General features: G+C 40.9%; 1 protein-coding gene across 7 annotated transcripts in view; it reads left to right on the top strand.

Moving 5' to 3' along the window:
* The window catches only part of Ltbp1 (latent transforming growth factor beta binding protein 1), a 386,831-nt gene that overhangs the window by 145,068 nt on the left and 220,296 nt on the right, over positions 1-21,467 (top strand). For 4 of the 7 annotated variants that reach the window (XM_078029398.1, XM_078029399.1, XM_078029400.1 and 1 more), the window contains exon 5: positions 15,393-15,560. The exons of 1 other annotated variant lie outside the window; for it this stretch is intronic. In XM_078029398.1, the coding sequence (XP_077885524.1) occupies positions 15,393-15,560 (168 nt within the window). Of the gene's footprint in view, positions 1-15,103; positions 15,561-21,467 lie in introns of those variants that run through there. 2 more of the 7 variants (XM_078029402.1, XM_078029403.1) reach the window with 2 other exon arrangements.

Here is a 21,467-nt window from a genome sequence, read left to right as displayed (position 1 = left end):
TTCCTCCTGCTCCTGCCCTTGACTCTGGGCTTGGCCACATGACTCTCTTGGCCAGCCGAGGGAAGGGGTGGAATAAGCACCAGTTCTGAGTGCAGGCTGCGAGGGCCCTTGTGCATTCTACTCTTCCTTCTTCCACCATGGAGAAGTCCTGCATCTGGTCAGCTAATGTGCCAGCTCTCGGGAAATCTGTTGTTTTTCTTAGATTACCATTTCAGCAGGGCAGAAGATTGTTTGGAGCAATTTGGACAAATCAACTGAGGAATTAGTTTCAGTAGAGCAAATGATACTGTTGTAATCAGGCAGGATATAGCTAGGTAGAAAAATGCCATTGTGGGTGACCTCACCTTCTGACCACAGTGGACTGGAAAATGAATAGGCGCTTGACCAAGAAAAACCAATCTGAAGCTGGCTGGCTGCCTATATGGTGGCCTGGCAGATGAGCTTTCCCAACCAGGGATGATGCTGACTAAATTATATTAATCAGACTCTCTCTTAAGGAATTTGTAAGTTAGCGCTGAACACTGAATAACTGGAACCCGAGTAGAATACCAAAAGGAAGCAGAAGCAGCCAGACAGAGCCCTTCTGCCACATTGACGTTGGGCACAAGAATGAAGTTCAACAGCATTTCTGAAAGGGGTTGGGGATGGGCCGTGTATAATGGGTTTCTAAAAGTACTGTGGTTTCTTAATATCTTTCCAGTTACTGAAATAACTAACTGGAATAATAAGTCCCAGTCTCTGTGAGGTCTGGCTTATGGAGCTGGTTTTTCCTGGGTTCTCCTGAGACTTCTATCTCCCTTTTTGCTGTGCTTAGCCTTACTAGAACATTCTATGACTTGGGACAATGTGCACTCTGCTTATTGTTTGGTAGACAAGAGACCTCAGCTAACACGTGTTCTATTTTTACCCTGCTGTCTGACAGCTGCCTGCCCTGTTTATGAGAGATTGACTTCTAGAGAAGGAAAACCGAGCTTCTTGACTTCTTTTCTTCACTCTCTTTATAACTCTTACTTCTCTCCAGTCCCCTCTTTTCTAAGAAAGCCTGGATGGCTTGACAGAAGGGGCAAGGAGTGGGTGGGTTGGCTCCATCAGTTCCCTGAGATCCTAGAACACTTGGAGAATTGTTCTTTTTGGCTTGAGGGTCAGTAAAGTTCGATGTATTTCCATATCCGTGTTTGAGGACCTACTGGGTTTTTCCAGTTGGGGCTCAGGAATTCTTGCTTACATGGAATGGAGAATGCCCAGTTTCAATTTCTTAGTGAAGTTGGTTTGGGGAACTTTTTAAATAAAACTTCTGAAATCCTATCATACCTCCTATTCATTCATCTTTATTGGTGTGGATTTTCTGGCAACCACATGTGGCATATGTGTAAATACCCATCAGGCATGCTCTGCCATGACTTGAACTAGAAATATAGCGAAATTAGATGCCTCTTTGAAGGATATTTTCAAAGACTGTTAATGGAGAAAATGATTCATAATGTTTCTTGTCAGAGATCCCAGTTTCCAAACCACACCTTAATATACCTTGAGAAAACCCCCAAAACTTGTTGGAGGTGTTGTAAATTGTAATCTTGATCACCAAAGATTAGGTAGCTAGGAAATTTGGATAGAATCTCTTATCTGTTTAGCTCTTTCTGTGTGCCAACCACTGTATTAAGTACTTTGTATGCATTAATCCAACATGTCATTATAATACTCTCCTACATCACTTAATGGTAGGAATATATTCTGAGAAATGCACTATTGGGTGATCTCATCACTAGGCAAACATCATGGAGTGCACAAACCTAGAGGGTAAATGTCAGTCACTTGACATGACCTCTTGATGCAGCCAAGAAATATGGGAAACCAAGAGGTACAAGGCTGCTGCAGGTAGAACATAGCATACTTTACAGCAAGCTTCTTTTTTTTTTATTAGTAGGAATGCACTAAATAACAAGTATAGTAAATACATAAATCAGTAACATAGTCATTTATTCCATTATTAAGTATTATGTACTGAGAATGATCGAATTTGCTATGCTTTGTATCACTTTCATGTGACACATAAGTGTGTGTATACCAGCATTGTCACAAACAGGCAAGCAGTGCATTGAGCCATGACATTACACAGTAACTAGGAGAGTGGATTTTTCAGCTCCATTTTAATGAGATCACCATCATTTATATGGTTCATTGTTGACTGAAATGTCACTTCGGGGCATATGGCTGTATTACTGTATTATTTGACTGTTTAAAATGTGCCCTATATATTATTCATATAAGTTAGGAAACAAAAATCTGAATTAAAAATGGCCCAAAAAGTGCCAGTTTAGGTCTTTGTGTAAGTTACTTTTAGGTGAGAACAAAGTTAATATTTGCTTCTATTTTTACAATTCATCAATTTCATTATATGTGAGACTTTCAAGACAATAATGTGTTTTAAAAAGTATCTGAATACAGAGCTACTGAGAAGTTATGTTGAGCTTAACAAAAATTATTTAAATGTAAAATAAATCTTTCTAATCAGGAGGTTTCTGCTACTGGTTGAAATCCATTTTGAAACCTTTGCAGTGTAGCTATGTGCAGAAATTATGTAGCAACCAAATTACTCAATAGAATCATGCTTCATTCTATAGTCTTTAGTAATAGTTTTGATCATGGAAACAAACATCTTGAGATGAAAATTTTTTCTATATTTAGAAGTATTTGTAGGTTTTGTTTTATATAATATATAATATATCACGGGTGAGTGTCACCGCTGGTTTGAGCTTTTCCTTCAGTTGCTGCATTAAGAACTGACCACATGTAATGATACCCTTTTGCATTTGCATAGTAGATTATAGTTTATAAATGATGTCCATACAAATTATTTCATATGGTTCCTGCCATAATCTTGTGAGGTATAGGCTTGGCTGGCATTATTCTGTGTCTATCTTTTTCCTCCCAAGGTTTCAAGATGTTTTGCAGGGTGGAACTTATGAGTGATTTTACTTTATCCCATCCCTTAGCTTATGATTACCAGTTTCTTTGTCAAATAAATTTTTTTAAAAAAATTGGTACATTATAACCATACAAAATAGTGGCATTCCTTGGACATATTCATACATGCACGTAGCATAATTTGGTCAATTTTATTGCAAGTTTTACCACTTATTCCTTGGAACTATTGTGAGAATGCAGAGAGATGAAGGATATAAGCCATTTTGAGTACTGCTTTTTGTTAAGCTCAACAAAACTTGTCTTGACATAGTACTTGTCATGACATAAAACTTGTCATGACATAAAACTCGTCATGACGTAGAAGGTGCTCAATCTGTATTTGCTTTCCCCACCCCCATTCCAACCTCCCCAAATGCTTAGTGTCATAATTTCTATAGGAATATAGGAAAAGCATTGGGGTAGTGAGGAAAGAACAAGGCATTGTCTTGAAATCTCAGCTCTACCTAACAAAATGACCTTGGCCAAAATTCTGATGTACATCTCTGTGGTTTCCTTGTCTGCAAAAACAAGGAAATTGTAGCTGACATGATCGTGGTGTGTGTTTGAGCTCTGTAGCTTAAGTAGGCACCCAGCATGTAGATGCTTCTTGCAGACGGCTCTATCATCATGCCAGCATAAGGTCCATAATCTCTGCATCTCTGTTCTCAAAATCTTGGCAAAAACAAAAGCAGAGAAGAAGAGGAGAACTTGTGTATATGTTCATGTTATGTTAGGTAACAAATTGCCCCAAACCTTAGTGGTTTAAAGCATCAGGCATTAGAACTCAGTTTCTATGGGTAAGGAATTCTGAAGTACCTTGAGGTGCCTTAGCTGATTGTGCCTGGCTCAGGTTCTTTCATGAAGTTTCAATCAGAACATCAGTAGGAACTATAATCATCTCAAGGCTTGACTTGGGCTGTAGATGGCTTTCATGATGACACCCTCACACAGCCATTGACAGGGCCTCTCCATGGGCTGCTGGAGAGTTCTCACAGCATGGGTGATCCAACGGAAAGAGACCAAGACAGCAGCTGTAGCACCTCTTTTGATCTCTGAAGTTGCAACCATCACTTCCATTTTATTTTATTCTTTAGACTTCACCTCTTGAAGAAAGAAACATCAAGGAATTTTTTTGTGTGTGGATATATTTCAAAATCATCACAGTATTCAACAGGGGAGAGATTATCTTGGTGAGAGTCAAAAACAAGAAAGGAAGTCGAAAATGAGTAACCTGAAAAGAATTAGCTGACAGCTGGAGAATTTAACAGTGTGTAATTATACATCAGTAATTTATTTTTTATTGGCAACTAAAAATTTTAAATCTTATTTATCACATGATATTGAAGCAGAGCTAGATATATGATGACTTTGAGAATAGAGAAATTTTTCCTAATGATGAGATCTATTGAATTTGGCAGTAATCCCTTGAAGGGAGTAGTTGGGGCCATTTGATGGAGTCATTTAAAAGCTGAGCCAGGGAGAAAAGTTTATATCGAGGGGGAGAAAACAACAACAACAAAAAAAGGCAAATAACAGCATTGGTTTTTTGTAAGCTTGGATTCCCTGATGCTATAGTTCTAAATTCAGAGATTGTAAAATGCCAGTTTTCTATGTAACTAATTGCTTCAACAGATTTTTTTTTTCAGTTGAATTCATCAAACAAGAGTTGTTTTGGCAGTTGCAATAATGTTCATATCTTCAGCTTCCTCATTGCTTCTTAAAATAAAATGCATTAAAATGAAAACTTTATTTTTTTGTTTGCTTTGAGTTTTTGTTGCCTGCACGAAAGAATTGGAATCCCCTAGAGGCACACCAAGGTATCAGGCATCTACTTCTGGCCTGGCAGCTGCAGTGACTCAGAATGCCTGTTCAGGCCCAAGAGGTTTTCGTTTCCTTCTCCGTCCTGTCTTTTGACATTTTTTTTTTCTTTTTTCGTTTCCTTCTCCGTCCTGTCTTTTGACATTTTTTTTTTCTTTTAAGTAGAATTTAATTTTTGTACAGTATAGTAAGTCAGTGTCTTTCCTTGTGTCTGCTTTTGGTGTTAGAGGGACATTTCCAAACCTGCTTAATGCAGGCCATAGAAGCCTGAGGGTGTTCAACTCCTTTACAGTTTTGTGGCTTCCAGGAAATAGTGGTTGGAGTTAAAAAAATCATTCTTCTGCCCTTTGCATTGTCTGTCTTCCCATCTGTTCCTAGCCTGGGTTTCTGTCACTTTTGATCACTGATCATCATTCCTAGCCCCTTCATTCTCTTCCCATGTTACACTCCTCTTCCTGTATACTCTTTTCCATTCCTAAAGAGGGAAAATCACCAGATGGGATATTTGTTATAGATAGAAAAGGAAGATAAGAATACAAACTATTTTCTTTGGCTTACATGAAGCTAGAGGAAGGTGGAGAAAATAGAAAAACACACAGATGCAAGTATGTGTGGAGTGGGGAGAGAAGGGAGGTTGTAGCTGTTGGCTGCACCCAAGGTGGTTGAGGCCGGAGGGAGCAGTTTAGTTGAGTCAAAAGGATGGATGGTGGGGAAATAGGGCTGAGGGGACTATTGGAGGGAGGGAACTGCCTGTGAAGAAAAGAGGTGCGTGAGTGAGGGCCGTGGGACACTTTAGCCTGACTAATGTCCTGAGTACATGTGGGTTTGGCCAGAGATGAGTCCAGGCTGGGGCTAGATATAAGTATATAGATTATGTAGAATCCTAATTATCTATGATGGGAATAATCTGGGGTCGTTGGGATGAATAGCCCCTTAAGCTTGTGAATAAGCCATCAGATTCGTTGCTTGGTAACCAACCTAGTAGCTGCCTCTTTAGTCAAACTTGCCCCTCTAACATACAACCCAGATGCTATTTATGGAAATGATGAGTGATAGACTGATAGCAAATGCCTCATTGACTTGCCCTTTGAATAACAACAAATGTGGGGATAAATAAAACCTAATTCCATTCCCAAATTAAGGGACAGAGAATGTGAGTCACGTGAAGCACATCTAACCCACTATTTCTGTAGGGACTCCCTGCAGAACAGCCAGAGTGTGTGAGTGATAGGGACGGAAGACAGGTGAGTGGTGACTGCTCTGCCCCTCTTTCTGCTTCTGGACAGCAGTGAGATCATCTTGTCGATTAAATGCACACTTCCTCTACCCCCAAGGACATCAGGTGGGACCCAGAACTATGCTGCCACAAGGTCGGCCACAGGGTCTTGATGGGGGCGGGGCCTAGAAAACTGTTTTTTTGCATATGAAATGAAGTCTCTTTTCAATGGCTTTCCCCCTTGGGAGGAAATCCTCTAGGGGATTCCAATTCTTTCCTGCAGGCAACAAAAACTCAAAGCAAACAAAAAAATAACCAGTGAGGGTCTCACCTCCCTCCAAAAATTCCAGGGCAGACTCATCGAACTATCCCTATGCATGGTTCCCAAGCTAATCAGGATTTCAGAACATGGCTGTGGGTTACATTCTCAATCCCGAATTGAGAAGATGGGGACATGAAACTCACTGTCTTTCCTTCTTCTTTGCATGAACTTTTGGAGAATGTGTTTCTTCCACTCTTAAATCATAGAATTTTAAATGCCATTGTCTGTTCTGAGTGGGACACACTGAGAGGTGCCCTGCTTTTCAGGATTGGGAGCAGAGGAGGGGTTTTCATATGTATTCTAGCCAGTTTTAAAGGTTCTGTTGGAAGGACACGACAGAACTTGTGGAGTCACACATCAGGGCCAAGGTATGTGCCCCATCCTTGCCTCTAGTTAGTGGGGGACAGCAGCAAAAGATCAGCAAGCAAGTGCTGTCACCTCTGTCCCTGGAAAACAGTCCAGAGCCCGTCCTGAACCCTGAACATTTCTTGTCCTGAAAGCATACAAGTCTGCCTGGACTGGCGAATCCCTTCAGAGTCTATGAGGTTAAAGAAAAGTATTTTACAAAAAAAGGTCAGAGAATAGAAATGTCAAAAAGCCATTAGGTTTTGTTTTGCTAGTTCTCTACTTTATGACCAACTGTATTTTCTTTTCCCAAACACTGGGTCAGATCCTGCTGGGTGAGCAAACTCTTTGTTGGGTAAAAGTTAGTCTTTTGACTATAAAATAGATTGTGCCTTCAGAAATATTGGATTTCATGCCAGGGATTAAAAATAGGACCTTTTCATATATTTATAGAGAAGAGATTGGTATTTAAACCCCAAGGAGAAAAAGGAAAGATGAAAACAAAGCCAAAGTCTCAAGATGCACTTTCTAAAGTCCAACTGGGGGTGGTTGAATCTGGCTGGCAGGATAGGATTGATGGTGAGAAAATTCCAGGTGAACACCATAGTCCTTAAATCTCCAGTCAAGGTAAAATAAAGAATAAACGATTCAAATAGGAAATTTGACCTGACTCCTGAGATAAGTGGAAATGTAGATAGAATCTTCCATCTTTATTACTGTACCTCTAGTTTGTCCTGTGACTGAACTGGGAGCCAAAGTGTGTTTCTCTTTTGGGATGAATTTTATAGCTCAGTGACAATTTCATTAAGAGTTTCTGCATCTGGGGCAGTGGTGTGCTGAATTTTGTAGTTGCTCTTCATCTAACAAAAGGAATGAATACTTAGCAAATCAGAAATATGTTGAAAATTAAACACCTTAAATATTAGCATGGGATTTTATCTATAAATTAAAGGAAATTCCCATCATGTGTCAGTATGATTTTTGCATAATATGTTGTGAAATTTTGGTAGTAAGTAATTATTTTTCTTTTGAAAAAATGCTTGAGAAATTGCTATTTCCTGTTGTTTATTCCATTATTCTCTTTGGCTCATTTAATATAAAAACTGTTTTACTTTTTAAAAGCATCATTGGCTATTTTTTTGGGTAATTTTTTAATGATTCAGGGAAAAATATGTTTTGTAATGATTGAGGGGTTTCCAAGTCCTAATTCTTTGTGCTTTTCCTTGATCTGAGATGTTAGTGATTTAAATATTTCTATATTTCTCTTTAACACAGAGAGATCCACACACACACACCACACTCATTTTTGTACTGGGGATCGAACCCAAGGGTGCTTTGCCACTGAGCTACATCCCCAGTCCTTTTTATTTTGAGTCAGGGTTTAAGTCACTGAGAATCTCACTAAGTTACTAAGGCTCTCCTCAAAGTTGTGATCCTCCTGTCTCAGCCTCCTGAGTGGCTGGGATTACAGGCTTGTGCCGCCATGTCTGGCACAAATGTGTTTTGAAGCTAAAGCTTTCATAGGAGAGTTCTTTTCTTTCTTTTTTTTAAAAAAATATTTATTTTTTAGTTGTAGATGGACACAACACAGTGCCTTTATTTTTATGTGGTGCTGAGGATCGAACCCAGGTCCTGCCGGTGCTAGGTGAGCGCTCTACCACTGAGCCACAATCCCAGCCCCCAAGAGAGTTCTTTTCTTTTAACTGTATTACCAGTTACCCTATAGATAAATGTTAGTATTTATTTAGTTTTCTGTCGGTGAAGTATATTCATTCCCTTCATTATTATTCTTTGAATTCTTTACTGTGAGATGCTTGTCCTCATCAAATTTATGTTTTTATGATAATAATAAAAATTACATAAACAAGAAACCTAAGGCAGGGTAAGGGTCGGGAACGTGGGGAGGTGTTGCAGTTTAACTTGGTTGGCAAGGAAAGGCTTCCCGAATAATGTGACATTTCCGAGAATTTGAAGGAGGCCTGGGAGGAAGCTTTGTGTGTTTGGAGAAGAATATTCTAGCAGAGGGAACAACAAGGCTTGAGGCAGGAATGTGCATATGTTTCGGGAGTAGCAGGGAAGCCAGAGTGGAGGGCTGGGAGGGCTGTTGGAGATGAGGTCTTGGAGGTCACAGGGGCCAGTTGGTGGGAAGCCCCAAAGATTGTCTTGAGGCCTTTGGATTCCTCTATCTTGGCTGAGATGCTAAGCCATGGGAAGGAGAAGGGCTATGATCTGACGGACATACATGAGTGCCGTATGGAGGAGAAGCTCTAGGAGGGCATAGGTGGAGGCAGGGAGTCCAGGTAGCAGACTGTTGAAATAATCCAGATAAAAGAAGACGGTGTGGGCTGTGGCTCAGTGGTAAAGCACTTGCCTTGCATGGATGAGGCACTGGGTTTGATCCTCAGCACCACATAAAAATAAATAAAGATATTGTGTCCATATACAACTAAAAAAAAAAAAAAAAAAAAAAAAGATGGTGCATTGCACCAAGGCATTTGCTATGGAGCTGCTGAGAAATTGTCGTCTTTTGGAAAAGAGCCGATGGGATTTGCTGTTGTACTGATTGCAAGATGATGAAAAAAAGGTGGTGAGGGGGGCAAGAAAAGACTTGGGGAAGACTTGAAGAGGAACACATTTGGACTTGGGTACAGGAATGAGTCACAGCTTCATTTGCATATGTTTTGTTTGAGGTGACCATTAGATATCTACCTCACAAAGTCCCATAAGCATGTGACATGTGCGTATGTGTGTATGTATATATGGTATACAGGTACACACATATATGCACATACCTATTTATAGATCCTCCAGTACATGTAGGGACAGACATATATATAAGGTAGAGAGTGGTCCAGGTTAGAGTTATACATTTACTATACAGATGTCTACGAGTGGTGTTGGAATCATGAGATAGGAGAGGACGATATCATCAAGAAAGCCAGTTTAGAAAAGAGAAGGCTACAAAGAGTTCAAGGCTCTCTCTTACAAGGAGGTGTGAAAGAGCCACAAGAGAGTAGGGTAACCTAGAAGCTGGGAGAAGAATGTGTGACACAAAGCAGAATGTTTTGCTATGTTGAATAAGCTGAAATCTTGAAAAAAGAGAGAACCAGAAAGTTTGCCATTGGATTTGGAGACCTGGAGACCTTGCTGACCTTCCTAAGGGCCGCTCTAGTAAAGTGGGGCAGAGAAACCCTGGCTGCAGCTGGTTCTGGACAGACTGGGAGGGGTGGTGGTGGTGGAGACAGCTAGTAAAGATAGCTTCTTTGAGGAGTGTTGCCGTGAGAACAGAGAGGTGGAGCATTCTGTGCAGTAGACTGGAACGGGGTATTCTTTAAAGATGGAAGCTGTCCAGGACGTCTGCATGCTAACAGGAACGACTGGAGAAGTCTCTGAGCAGGCACAAGCAGAAGGAGTGTAGTGCCTGGTAGAGGAGGGTGTCCCTCAGTAGGCCCAGGTCCTTCATCAGGAGGAAGGCAGACCCACTGCAGGACAGGTCAACAGATGGGTGTGTCTTGTAGCTTCTGTTTTCCCAGTGAAGCAACAGGTGAGGTCATGCTTGAGAGTGTGAGATTAGGTAGCTGTTGCACATCTCAGAGATATTTTGGGGGCTATATTTGCATTTTAAAGCACTGCGCACATTTGATAATTGCTTTTGATGAGCAATAAACACTTCCTTAAGAAATTTAGAATAGAGCCAGAAATGTATTCTTAAGTTAGATTTAATATAGTCTTGTCTTTGCCTGTCTATATAAGACTATCTCCTTAAATGTGTACCAGTGAAAGAAAATTGTGTATGTATGTGTGAGAGAGAGACAAGTAGTGACATTAAGTTCCCTCTAGTGACTGTTACGGGAGAGCAAGCTGAGCTGTCTTTCACCTGGATTTATATCGCTGCCGGCAACAGTCCTGGAGATCTCTTCTGAGGTTCCCTCTAGAAGGGTTTTCCAGACTGGGGCAGCCGTAGATCTGATATTTATTTTTATTTACATACTACTTTTCCTGAGGAGCTCGGGGGACTCTGTGAACATTCTTGTGATAGTCCGAGAGGAGTTAAGCAAGTCTTGAGAGCTGAACAATAAAGTCTTGTTATTCTAAGCACTGTTTAAAACTATTATGATTTGTCTCTCAAAGAATTCTTGGCCTTGAGGCAAATGATGGACTACAAGTGGGAGCTTGAGCTATTAGCTCAGTTTCCCCTCACACCCAGAACGTGTGACCTGTGCTGAATCAGCTTGGAGGTCTCTTTACACTGGCCCCTGCTAATGGGCAGGGTGGTGGCTCTTCGCCACAGAGAGGCTGCCTCTTCCCGGAGGACATGGCCCGTGTCTGTTGGTCCCTGCTGTTTAAGTTGGATGAATGCTAATGTGCTGTCACAGCGTTCTGGAGGAGGCTGTATTGGTTCATGACATCTGATGTGAGTCTTGAACTTATTAAATTTATGTCGTTGGCTGCCTTCGCTCTGGTCACATCTTGGTCTAATGACTGAGAGATGGCAACTGTACACTTTTCTCGACTGAATTCTATTTGTCAAGAACAATTTTCACATTTTTGGATTTTTCTTTCATTAACGATTGTGCAGCAAAAATGAAAAAAAAAAATTTAAAAATATCTTGGGAAGGTATCAACTTTACTGCCATCCCGTTTGCCATTCACTCTGCATATCTGTGGTTTGTTTTAAGCCAGGTGCCAGTGCCTCTTCTTGGAGGTATAAATTCACACAGGGCCTGGCAGAAGCTGCAGACAGGATGTTGACTCTTGAGTGTCTCTGACTGATGGACTAGGAGGCCCCCTTGGAGGTGCTACATGGCTCCAGGCAATCTATGTTTCTAGCCAAGGTCTCTAAAACCCAAGGTTTTAAAGTGCTTGCTTAAGATTTCTGGGGCTGATTTACCTACAAGAATCTAAAAATTACATTTTTTTTTTCTTTCAGAGAGACCAAGCATGAAAGCTGCCCATTGGTTTTCCCCGTTAATTCCTGGCTGGCCTAACTTTTGCTCCTCAGATTTGTAATTTCTAATCAGCCAGGTGGGGCCCCTAGCAAGGGCCTTGTACCATTGGTTACTCCTGGGGTTGTCTCCTCACTGGTGAAGCAGGGCCTTAGACTAGTATGACCTCTAGCAACCTGTGAGTCCCCTGATCTCTGTGGGGTTTGGCAATCACCCTTGACCCATGGACACCTTCAGATCACCTCACTTATTCCTTGTGTATTGGTTTCTATATGCAAGACACCAGAGGTCCTTGAGTGTCGGCTTATACAAAGCATTCAAGGAATATCCTCTTCCTCATTCTTCCATGGCCTCTGGAGGAGACTTTAGTAAATTCCTGTTAGACTCTTAAAAAATGACTAGTATTGTTTTCAGCTTGTCATGTGAGGAATTTGAAGCTCAGAGCAGTGAGCCTTAGTTTTGTGCACTTAAATAAAACTTAAATTCTTTACACCAAGCCCTAGTTAGGAGGAAATGATTTTAAAGAAATGGGAATGGGAGAATGTATTTTCTAATCTATTCAATAATTACAGAGATCCAGTTAGAGATCTAAATGACAATCGTTAATTTTATTGTCCTTCACTACTGATTGTGAAAAGTTTGCCATGGGAACCTAAAGCTAATTATGAAGAGTTAAATGCTTCATGAAGAGACAAGAGGATCTGCCAGAAATACAGGTGTCTGTCTTAGAATTAGAATTAGATTGCTTTATAGCAGAATGCTTGTAAAACGCAATGCCTTCCGCTTCCAAGAAGATGTGAAGATTGTAAAAATCAGGATTAAGTCATATGAAACTGTCTCTGCTCTTTGAAAATGCAGACCATTCCATGCCAAAATGATATTCTTTTGGCAAAGAAATACAAGTTTTTAAAAACAATAGCTCCAAGAATCTTAAGTGCCTATAAAGTGACTACAGTAGCTGAGAGGTGAAACTGGAATCCTGGTTCAGAGCCTGCTTTCTTTGGATGTCTCAGTTTCCCCAAGTGGGCATAGTTTAGGTGACAGGGCATCTGTATGGCAGCTGCTGGTGCTACGAGTCAATGCCAGAGAAGACAAAATTGTTGGCAGACGACTTCTAGTTTCATTGTTGTGCCAAGGCCAGAAGAAGTAGAAGTTTATGTTCTTTTGAAGTGGGAAGATGTCATCTTCCTCCCACCCCCTTGGGCTTCACACACTTGTATACACAGAGCATCCTCAAGATGTTTATTAATCATGGTCTGACAACACAGAGCCTATGCTGATTTGTTTGTGCTACTGTAAAAAAAAAAAAAAATTGAACTAGTAAAATTTGCCTGGTTTTGGGAACAGTATTTTATTGCATTCAAAAATTTCTAGGGTAATAATTATAGATAATTTGAAATGTCATATAAGCATTAAAAGCAGTGGGCAGCAAACTGTGTTTCTTTAAATAAAGGCTTCTTAGAACTCAGCCACACCCATTCATTTGCATATTGCTTTTAACAGGCTGCTCTCCAGTCACCAAAGCAGAATTGAATAGTTGCAACAGTGTCCTTTTGGCCTGAAGTGCTAAAATATTTATTATTTGGCCCTTTCTAGAAAAGGTTTGCTGACCTGTGAGTTAAAGCCTTGGAAGATGTTCCTGTTGGGGGCCATTTTGCAAGGTGCTTAAGTCTGTTTGACCTCTAGAATATCTGTTTCCCCACTTCAGATAACCCTTCTTGATCCCCAGAGTTATAATCACAGGGGAAGGAGAAAGTTTTTTGGAAAATTAGCAGAAAAGAATGGACGGACTCTTTCCTCTGGAGGAACCATTTTAAGAGTGCCAGCCCAGCCAATGGCTTCAACTCCCTCTGACTTTAGCCTTCTTTGATTATGTGGCAGTTGTCTTTGACTATTTGAAGGGCTGTCATGTGGAAGAGGTGTTAGCTTGTGAGACGGTGAGGAACTACATTAGAATGAATGGGTGCAATGTTACTTACTGTGAGAAAGTCTTTCAGCTCGAGGAAGAATCACACTTGCTAGGAGCCCCTGTACCCAAGAATGTGGTTTAGTGGGTAATGAACTCCCTGTCATGAGAGAGATTCAAATAAAGGTTGATGATCACTTGGTACATAGAACATGCACAGTGGATACAAGATGTTTGTGCCCGAAAAGTTCTGAGTCCAATCTTGAAATTCTAATGGCTTCTTTGGTTCAAGTTTTGTTTCCAGGCTCAGATTGTAACCACAGTTTAATTGGTTGTGGGTCTCTAGAGGGATCTTGGATGGTTTTCTGAAAATGAAATACTGGCCAAACCAGAGGAGTACCCAGAGGGAGAAACTTTTCTGGTGGGCAGAGATGGCGATGGAAAGGTTGGCCTGGAGCCAGTCTCCCCTTGGGCCACTATTGAACAGAGTGGCAGCAGGAAGGGTGCTATTTGTCACCAGACCTAAAGCCTCATGCCGACATCTTTGCTTTCTGCTTAGGTCCCAGGAAAGAGGAAGACCTATGCTGGGGGCATATCACAAACATGGAAGTTGAAACAGGGCTTTTGTATTGCAGCCTTCTGGGGCTTAGATTGGGACCTGAGTGTGAAGGGCAGGTCTGGGTGAGGTCATTCAGTGTCTTGTGATGCTGCTGTGCTCCTGTAGTACAGAAGCAGCCATAGACAGTAATACAGAAATGAATGAGCGTGACCGTGTTCCAATAAAACTTTATTTACAAAAATAGACAGTGGACTCAGTTTGGCCCCCTAGACCAATAGCTTGCTGATTTCTGATAGTGACTTTGAACATCAGAGCTGGCTAAAAAATGTCAGATCTGATTAATTCCTTCATTTTTTGGAGAAAAGGGAAATGACATGTCCAAAGTCACACCAGGGTTGAGCCAAGATGACAAGCCAGAATGTAGTTTTAGTTGAGTGCCTATTTTGGGATGCTATGCTACCAAATGCTATGGTCAGGTTATAGCATTTGGTGTCGAAGAGAGGAACCTTGTGAAAGAAAGCAATACCTGCTTCAGGTACGTTGTGAATAACAGTTTTGAGAGCTGAAGGATGGTATTTTACCAGAGGCAACCTTCCATTCCCTCAGACCTGTCCTAACTTTTTCTTAGATGGGTTCTGTTCACAGGAAAACAAAATATATGTTGCATAAATTCACAGGGAGAAATAACACCCCAGAGTTGTGAAAAAGCAATGGGCTCCCGCAGCTGCGTCACAGGATTTGATCACTTCAGCTGAGAGTGCCAGGAGATTTGAGACAGATGTTTTCAGACATGCCGCATGCCTAAAACATTTCCAGGGGTCGGACTGCAAAAAGTGACTTAATAAGTGGAGAAACAGGGAAAGTATGCAAGTTGAGGATACAAGAGTTTATTCACCACTAGGTGCGTGGCCAACCTCTTTGCATTACATCTGCCTGTCAGGGTTGGCTCTTTAATCTCTCGTGCCCTCGGTATTGCTCTTTGTCTGCCCATGAATAAAGTGCAGCATTGTGGTTAGTAATCCCACTCCAGTGACTCGACTTCAAATGTGGTTTTGGAGTGCATCCCAGAGTTCTGTTTGCTAAGCTCCCTACTCCTGTTTCAGAGACACCACTGGATACAGAGCAGCGAACACTGAAGGCTTCCCTCTTCCTTAAACCTGTCGGGTTGTGGGCTCTCTCTTTCCCCCTCTTGCTGCTCCGTTCTTTTCTTTTCTTTTTTTTTTTCCCCTCATTTTTTTTTTAAGCTTTCCAAGGCAAGTTCATGGATACTAAGCTGATGTGTTTGTTGTTCTTTTTCTCCCTGCCTCCGCTCCTAGTGAGTAACCACACTGGCCGCATCAAGGTGGTCTTTACTCCGAGCATCTGTAAAGTGACCTGCACCAAGGGCAGCTGTCAGAACAGCTGCGAGAAGGGGAACACCACCACTCTCATTAGTGAGAATGGCCATGCTGCCGACACCCTGACGGCCACGAACTTCCGAGTGGGTGAGTTCCTCCACGGTCCCTGACTGTCCTTCCCGAACAGAGTTTTATGAGATTGTAGCACTTAGACACCCTTGCGTTCACACTGCCTGCCCGAACGTGTTTCTGTCTACGAGTACAAATAAGCTTCTTTCACTAGGTCTGTTGAATTACTTTCGGAATAATTGCTAACCTGACTTTTGGTTTCTTAGAGAGATGGCAACTAGGATATTTCCCCTTACTGCTTAGCTTTTCCCCAGCCATGTGGTGATGGGGATCTATAGAGGAGGACAGAAGGGCATAGGCTTTAGACTGAGACCCCCAATGCACAACTTGCAACTGCTCAGCTGCAAATTTTATCAGCTCCTTGCTAAACAGAATGGGCATTAAATTTGACGAATGCACAATTTGGAAGGTGGTGATGAAATTTAGAATTTCACTTTATAAGTAACCAGCCTCTTTTAAAAAAAAACTTTATAAAAATTGTCAAAAACCTGTGCTTTGGTTGTAGAAAAAGGGATACAGGCTGGCATCCTTTGCCACGTTTCAGCTTTATATCACGAGACTGAATTATAAATTGATAAATTGATGGATCTGGGGGAAGAGATACTAGTGGATTATGGCCAGCACTCAACAACAGTAAATTAATTTAAATATGAACTGGTAGTGACCGACTGCAACAGAAGCTTTTTGCGTCTTTGTAAATTTTTGTTTTTTACTTTTTCGTAAATGGAGAAGGTACTGCGGTCTACTGAAAGCTGTCATAGTGCCATGTTGTCATGCAATACAGTATTTTTGTCACAGAAAAAAAATTTTTTATTATTTTTTGACCAATTATGGTTTGCCATGTGTACTCAAATAATCACAGACACCCACGTTACTTTACGAGTTACTCACAAGAATAACCCAAATGTCAGACAGATAATAACACTGGCTAGATCTAGTCTTTTTATGGAATATTGCTGTTTAGTCTTGGGACTGTTTGTCTTGGGAGGGGGGATTGAAGAAAAGGGGGTGTCTATTTCAAACTGATTTCCATCAAGACAAAATACAAAGGGCAGCTCCAAGTTCTTATGAGCTCTTTTGATTATTCTTCTGCTGTATTGCGAATCCTAATCCTTAGGAGGCGGAAGCAATATTCTCGTTCGTCTGTACTTGGAAAAAGCATGTGCCCCTGGGTACGATTTAAGAAGGGTATTGTGACTTTCCTGGCTATGATAGGCGTACTTTGGACATATTTTAAGAAGAATTTAGCCATTAGATGCCAAATGGTATATTATGCTTAGCAGGGCAGGGAGCCGAGTCTAATGGGAAGTGTTGAACTGACGATCAGGAAACGGGGCTCTGGTCCTGGTCCTGCTGCTCACAGCTCACCCACAGGGCATGCCAGTTGATATTTCTGGGCCTTGGGTTTTCTCATCCATAAAATTATTTAGTGACCTCTAAAATTCAGTCTGCCTCTGAAAGCTTATAGCTTTTTATAAGCAATAAGTAATAATAAGTAATAATGCCTTTTTTGAGGGGGAGGGTTATAGACTAGGAGAGGAAGGGATAAGGTAATTCCTAATAGGCTATTCTGAGCTTAGTGGCTACCCCCCTTTTCTCGGTTGCCTTTCTCACTCACTCACTGCTTCCTCTCATCCACCACCGCCAACTGTGTCTGCTTTTTCTTGTCTTTATGGTGTGTCTTTACAGTAGCAGCGACAGAGCAGTCCAATGGGTGGTAATTTTTTGGCTTACAGTGTATTCATTCTGAAACTAAATATTTGAAGGCTTTGAGAAACAGAGGAAGTCTGCTTGTTAAAACACGGTGCACACTTTCCTCTCTGGCATCCAACCAGATGTTTAGGAGCAGAATACACACAGCCTATTCAAAACACAAAGTGGAGCAAAATTATTCACAAAAAGCATTTTCAAAATCAGATCTCAGCCTTCCACAAAAGGATTGGCGGAGCAGTTTGGTTTTTTTAAGAAATGTTTTATTACAACTTTAAAAGTTAACTTAAAAAAAAAAAACCCCGTTTACAATATGTCGTTTCACAATGGGAATCCTGGGAAGCATTTCATTCATATCCTGAACTATTTTCCTCTCCTGTTTATATTTTTGTTCAAATATTAGATAGTTGGAGGGACAAGTTTTGTGATTTTTATTTACTGTAGAATGATAATTTTGTCAAAGTTACAGGTTGTGATTATTCAAAGATTCAGAAAAACTTCATTTGTAAGATCATTTTTGGATTAGTTTAGTATGATTTTTCTCTTTACAAAGGGTAGTTTTCTAACTTGTTTTTCTTATATATTTGTTTATGTTACATCTTTTGATAAATAAGATATGTGCAAAGAAGTATAGTTGGAGGCAGATTCAAATTATTATAATTTGTTAGCAGCTTTCTTTGGCTGTTGATGTTTAAGGGTTCTAAGGGGTAGTGGCTGGCAAACTTTCTGTACAGGGCCAGTTAGAATACAGTTTAGACTTCGTGGGTCCTGCAGTCTCCGTTGTAACTGCTCACCCTGCCATTGTAGGGAGAAAGCAGCCAGAGACAATAAGCACAAGAACGGGCAGAGCTGTGCTGCCAGAACAGTCGGTGGGCCAGCGTTGGCTGAGTTCTGTCCTTTGCTGACCCCTGCACCAAGGAGTCCAAATAATGCAAGGAAAATCACATGGACTCCTTAGTTAAGGCACCTTAGTTAAGTAATTCATTTTGATAATCAGAACAACAGAAATGATTTTGAACATTTGCAGCGTAAATTACATGTTTTAGTTTTGAGAGGGGAGGTGGAATGGATCTTATCGTCACCCATTTTTTCAATATGGAAACTAAGGCACAGAAGGTTAAGTGTGCTGGCCTTAGTTGCACAGAGGCACTTAGCTAAGACTAGAGCTTAGGGCTTATGGCATCTTTACTTTTCTGCCTGGAGTCTAACCACAGTGTGTGGGAGGGACATGTTAAAGAGGCTTGTGGAACTGGGTCTTGTTGGAAGGCTGGACGGTGTAAGAGAGAGAAAGCAACTGAATCCAGTGGATGTGGGTTCAAATCCTGAATTCATGATGGCCATTGGGTCAGCTCTGTTCTGGGCCTAGGCTCATGCTATTCAGGCACTAATAGATGTGCAGAGGGTTGTTCTCATTGGCAGAGCCCTCTTTCGCCCATGCTGCTTCTGGGACATCTTCTGCCCCGTAGTGACTGTGCCTGGGCTATCTAGATGGGAGAGGCAGCAGGTTCTTCTCTCATGATCCTGAAGTCTAATGGTCTCTGTTTCTGAGTATTCAGTGGGAGAAACAATAAGTAGAATCCCCACTTAGTGAGACTCTAAAAGGGAGGCCTCAGTGAAGGTGTTTTCCAAGAGAAGTACTCTTCTATAGTTAACACTCTTTCATGAAAGGTGATATTGAGATATTGGTATTATGTACAGAACAGTTACGTTAAATGATATTTCCCAAAAAGCAGACTTCTATTTATTATGATTTTTTCCCCCTCCGGCAGTCTGAGCTTGTGTTCTCCCTGTTCTCCTCCTTCCTGACTTTTTAAGAAATGGAAACATTTCCCCAGTTGGGTGGGCCAGCAGGTTCACCAATATTGTTTTAATGGATTCTTCACATTTCATAGGGATGTAATAAAGATGACCTTCTGGGATTTTTAAGTTGTTGATGAAGTCTAGGTTTCCTCTCACAAGAAGAACATAAGAATTCATGTTGTCACAATTAGAGTATTTTAAAGATAATCACACAGTCACTCCGCAAAACTCTTTTTGTAGAGACATAGAAAAACAGTCATGACTTCTGAAATAACACATTTGGTTCATAAGATGCTACTTTCTCTGAGGAATTACCAAGGACTCCAGTTCCACGAGCACCAATTGAATAATTATAAAAACGTATTTGATAGTTTAAAAATTATGTTCCTATGTGTTATTTTATTTGATGAGAGAGGTCAGTGGTAGTATCCATAATTTGCAAATATGAGAACTGAGGCTTTTGTGGCTTGATTAAAGATAACTTTAGGGCTGGGAATGTAGCTCAGTGGTAAAATTCTTGCCTAGCATGCGTAAGGCCCTTTACTGTTTAAGAGGACTTAAGTCAGTTTTCTTATTCTAGTGTTCTGGTGTCTTTGGCTGTCCCACATTACCCCCATGACCATATATTAAGTGATTATATAAAAACATGGTTTAAGATTTTTCATGATAGCCAAGTCATAAATCTGCCTGGAAAGGGCTTCTGTTTTGAGGAGGAGATAAAGAGTATATGTAAATAGCCCTAAGTCAAGGAAGAAAGCTCCTACCAGGAGCCTGGCAGGGTGGTAACAGTTCCTCCTAGAGAGGATACTTTGAGAGGAGATGAAAGAGATAGCATGCAGTGCTTCTGTTAGTCCACCATGCTGTCCCACCCCCTGAGCCGTCCCACCTCCTGAGCACATCATGGTGAGTGATGCTGTGGCCCAGCCATCGACTACTGAGGACAACTGGAAATATCAGAAAGCCTGAAGTAAAGGTGGATGAGGGATGGGGAAAAAGAGGCGAAGTTGATATGGGAAGGAAGGATTAACCCATTAGAACTGGGCATGGAAAGAGGAAGGTGCAGGTGGTTTGGGGGAATTGAGAGCTGTTATACTTCATAGTAGATGACGGGTCTGGGAGGGTACCTGGGATTTTAAGCTTGGACTCCACTCTTTTGGTACTTAGTAATAAAGTTCCTTGAAAAGGAGACATCGATATGGGTTATTTTGAAAAAGGTGAGGTGCCCTCTTGGTGTTTCAGTGGGGAACCAGTTTCCAGACGCTGTTTCTGAGTGCCTGTTCTAGCCTCCTTCAGCTCTCCTGAGGCTTGTCTGGTGCCCTGCACTGGAAATCTCAGCGATTGAACAAAACCGATTGCTACCGAAATGCTTGAGGAGCACAAGCAGTTCACGTCGTTAAACTCATTCTGTTGGTTATCTTCACAAGGGGGAAGAAAACTTCCTCTAAGCGAGGCCTTCGATAAACTGATGTGACAGTTGGAGGTCGGGGAGCATTTAGATTTTTTTTTTTCTGGCAACTTAGTTCAAACACCAGGTCATTCACCTCTGCCTTTCATCATGGTTTGAGCCCCTGGTGTTTATCAAGAAATCAGTGAACATGCTGGTGGGCCACTCCGATTAATTTGTGAATACATTTTACCCTCAATGAATTTCACAGCTAGATCTTATGTATTTTAGAGACAATTTAATATAAAACTGGAAGAAAGTAATTTTAGTATTCTATTGCATTAGGGCAATTTAGAATGCCTAAAACTTGTCAAAGAAACTACTCCCAAACATAGTCAGTCTTATCAAATTATTTTCTAACACCAAGTAGATATAGTAAAACAGAATATTTAGAGCACTCACAAAAGGCTATTGGAACATCCATTCATTTAACATATTTATTAAGCACAAACTATGTGCCAGAGATTGGTTTAGGTATTTGAGATACAGCAGTGAGCCAAATAGATAAAGTCCTTGCTCTCCATTAAAAATGATTATATATATATATAATCTGTGAGGTGGATGAACCTTAAGGATGTTATGATAAGTGAAATGAACCAGTCACAAAAAGACAAATCCTGTGTGATTGCACTCTGTGAGTAGTCCAATTCTTAGAGACAGAAAGTAGGATGGTGGTTGCTGGGGTGGGATTGTAGGGAGGGTGGAATGGGGGTTGTGTAATGAGTATGGAGTTTCAGTTTTGTAAGATGAAAATTTTCTAGAGATGGATTGATGCACAGCAATGTGAATGTGCTTTATGCTAAATGAACTGTGCATTAAAAAATGGTGAATATAGTCCGGTTAGGTTACACGTGTTTTACCACAATCAAAAATTTAAAAAGTAGAAATAAGTATGTACACTACTATCAAATGTATGGCACCAAAAATATATTGTAAGAGACATGAAATGATGTCATATGGTAATGGTAAGT

This window comes from Ictidomys tridecemlineatus, chromosome 12 (genome assembly GCF_052094955.1).
Source record: "Ictidomys tridecemlineatus isolate mIctTri1 chromosome 12, mIctTri1.hap1, whole genome shotgun sequence".
In the NCBI taxonomy this organism is placed as follows: Eukaryota; Metazoa; Chordata; class Mammalia; order Rodentia; family Sciuridae; genus Ictidomys; species Ictidomys tridecemlineatus.
Note: the sequence above shows the minus strand (reverse complement) of the source record. Positions and strands in the feature narration are given on the sequence as shown.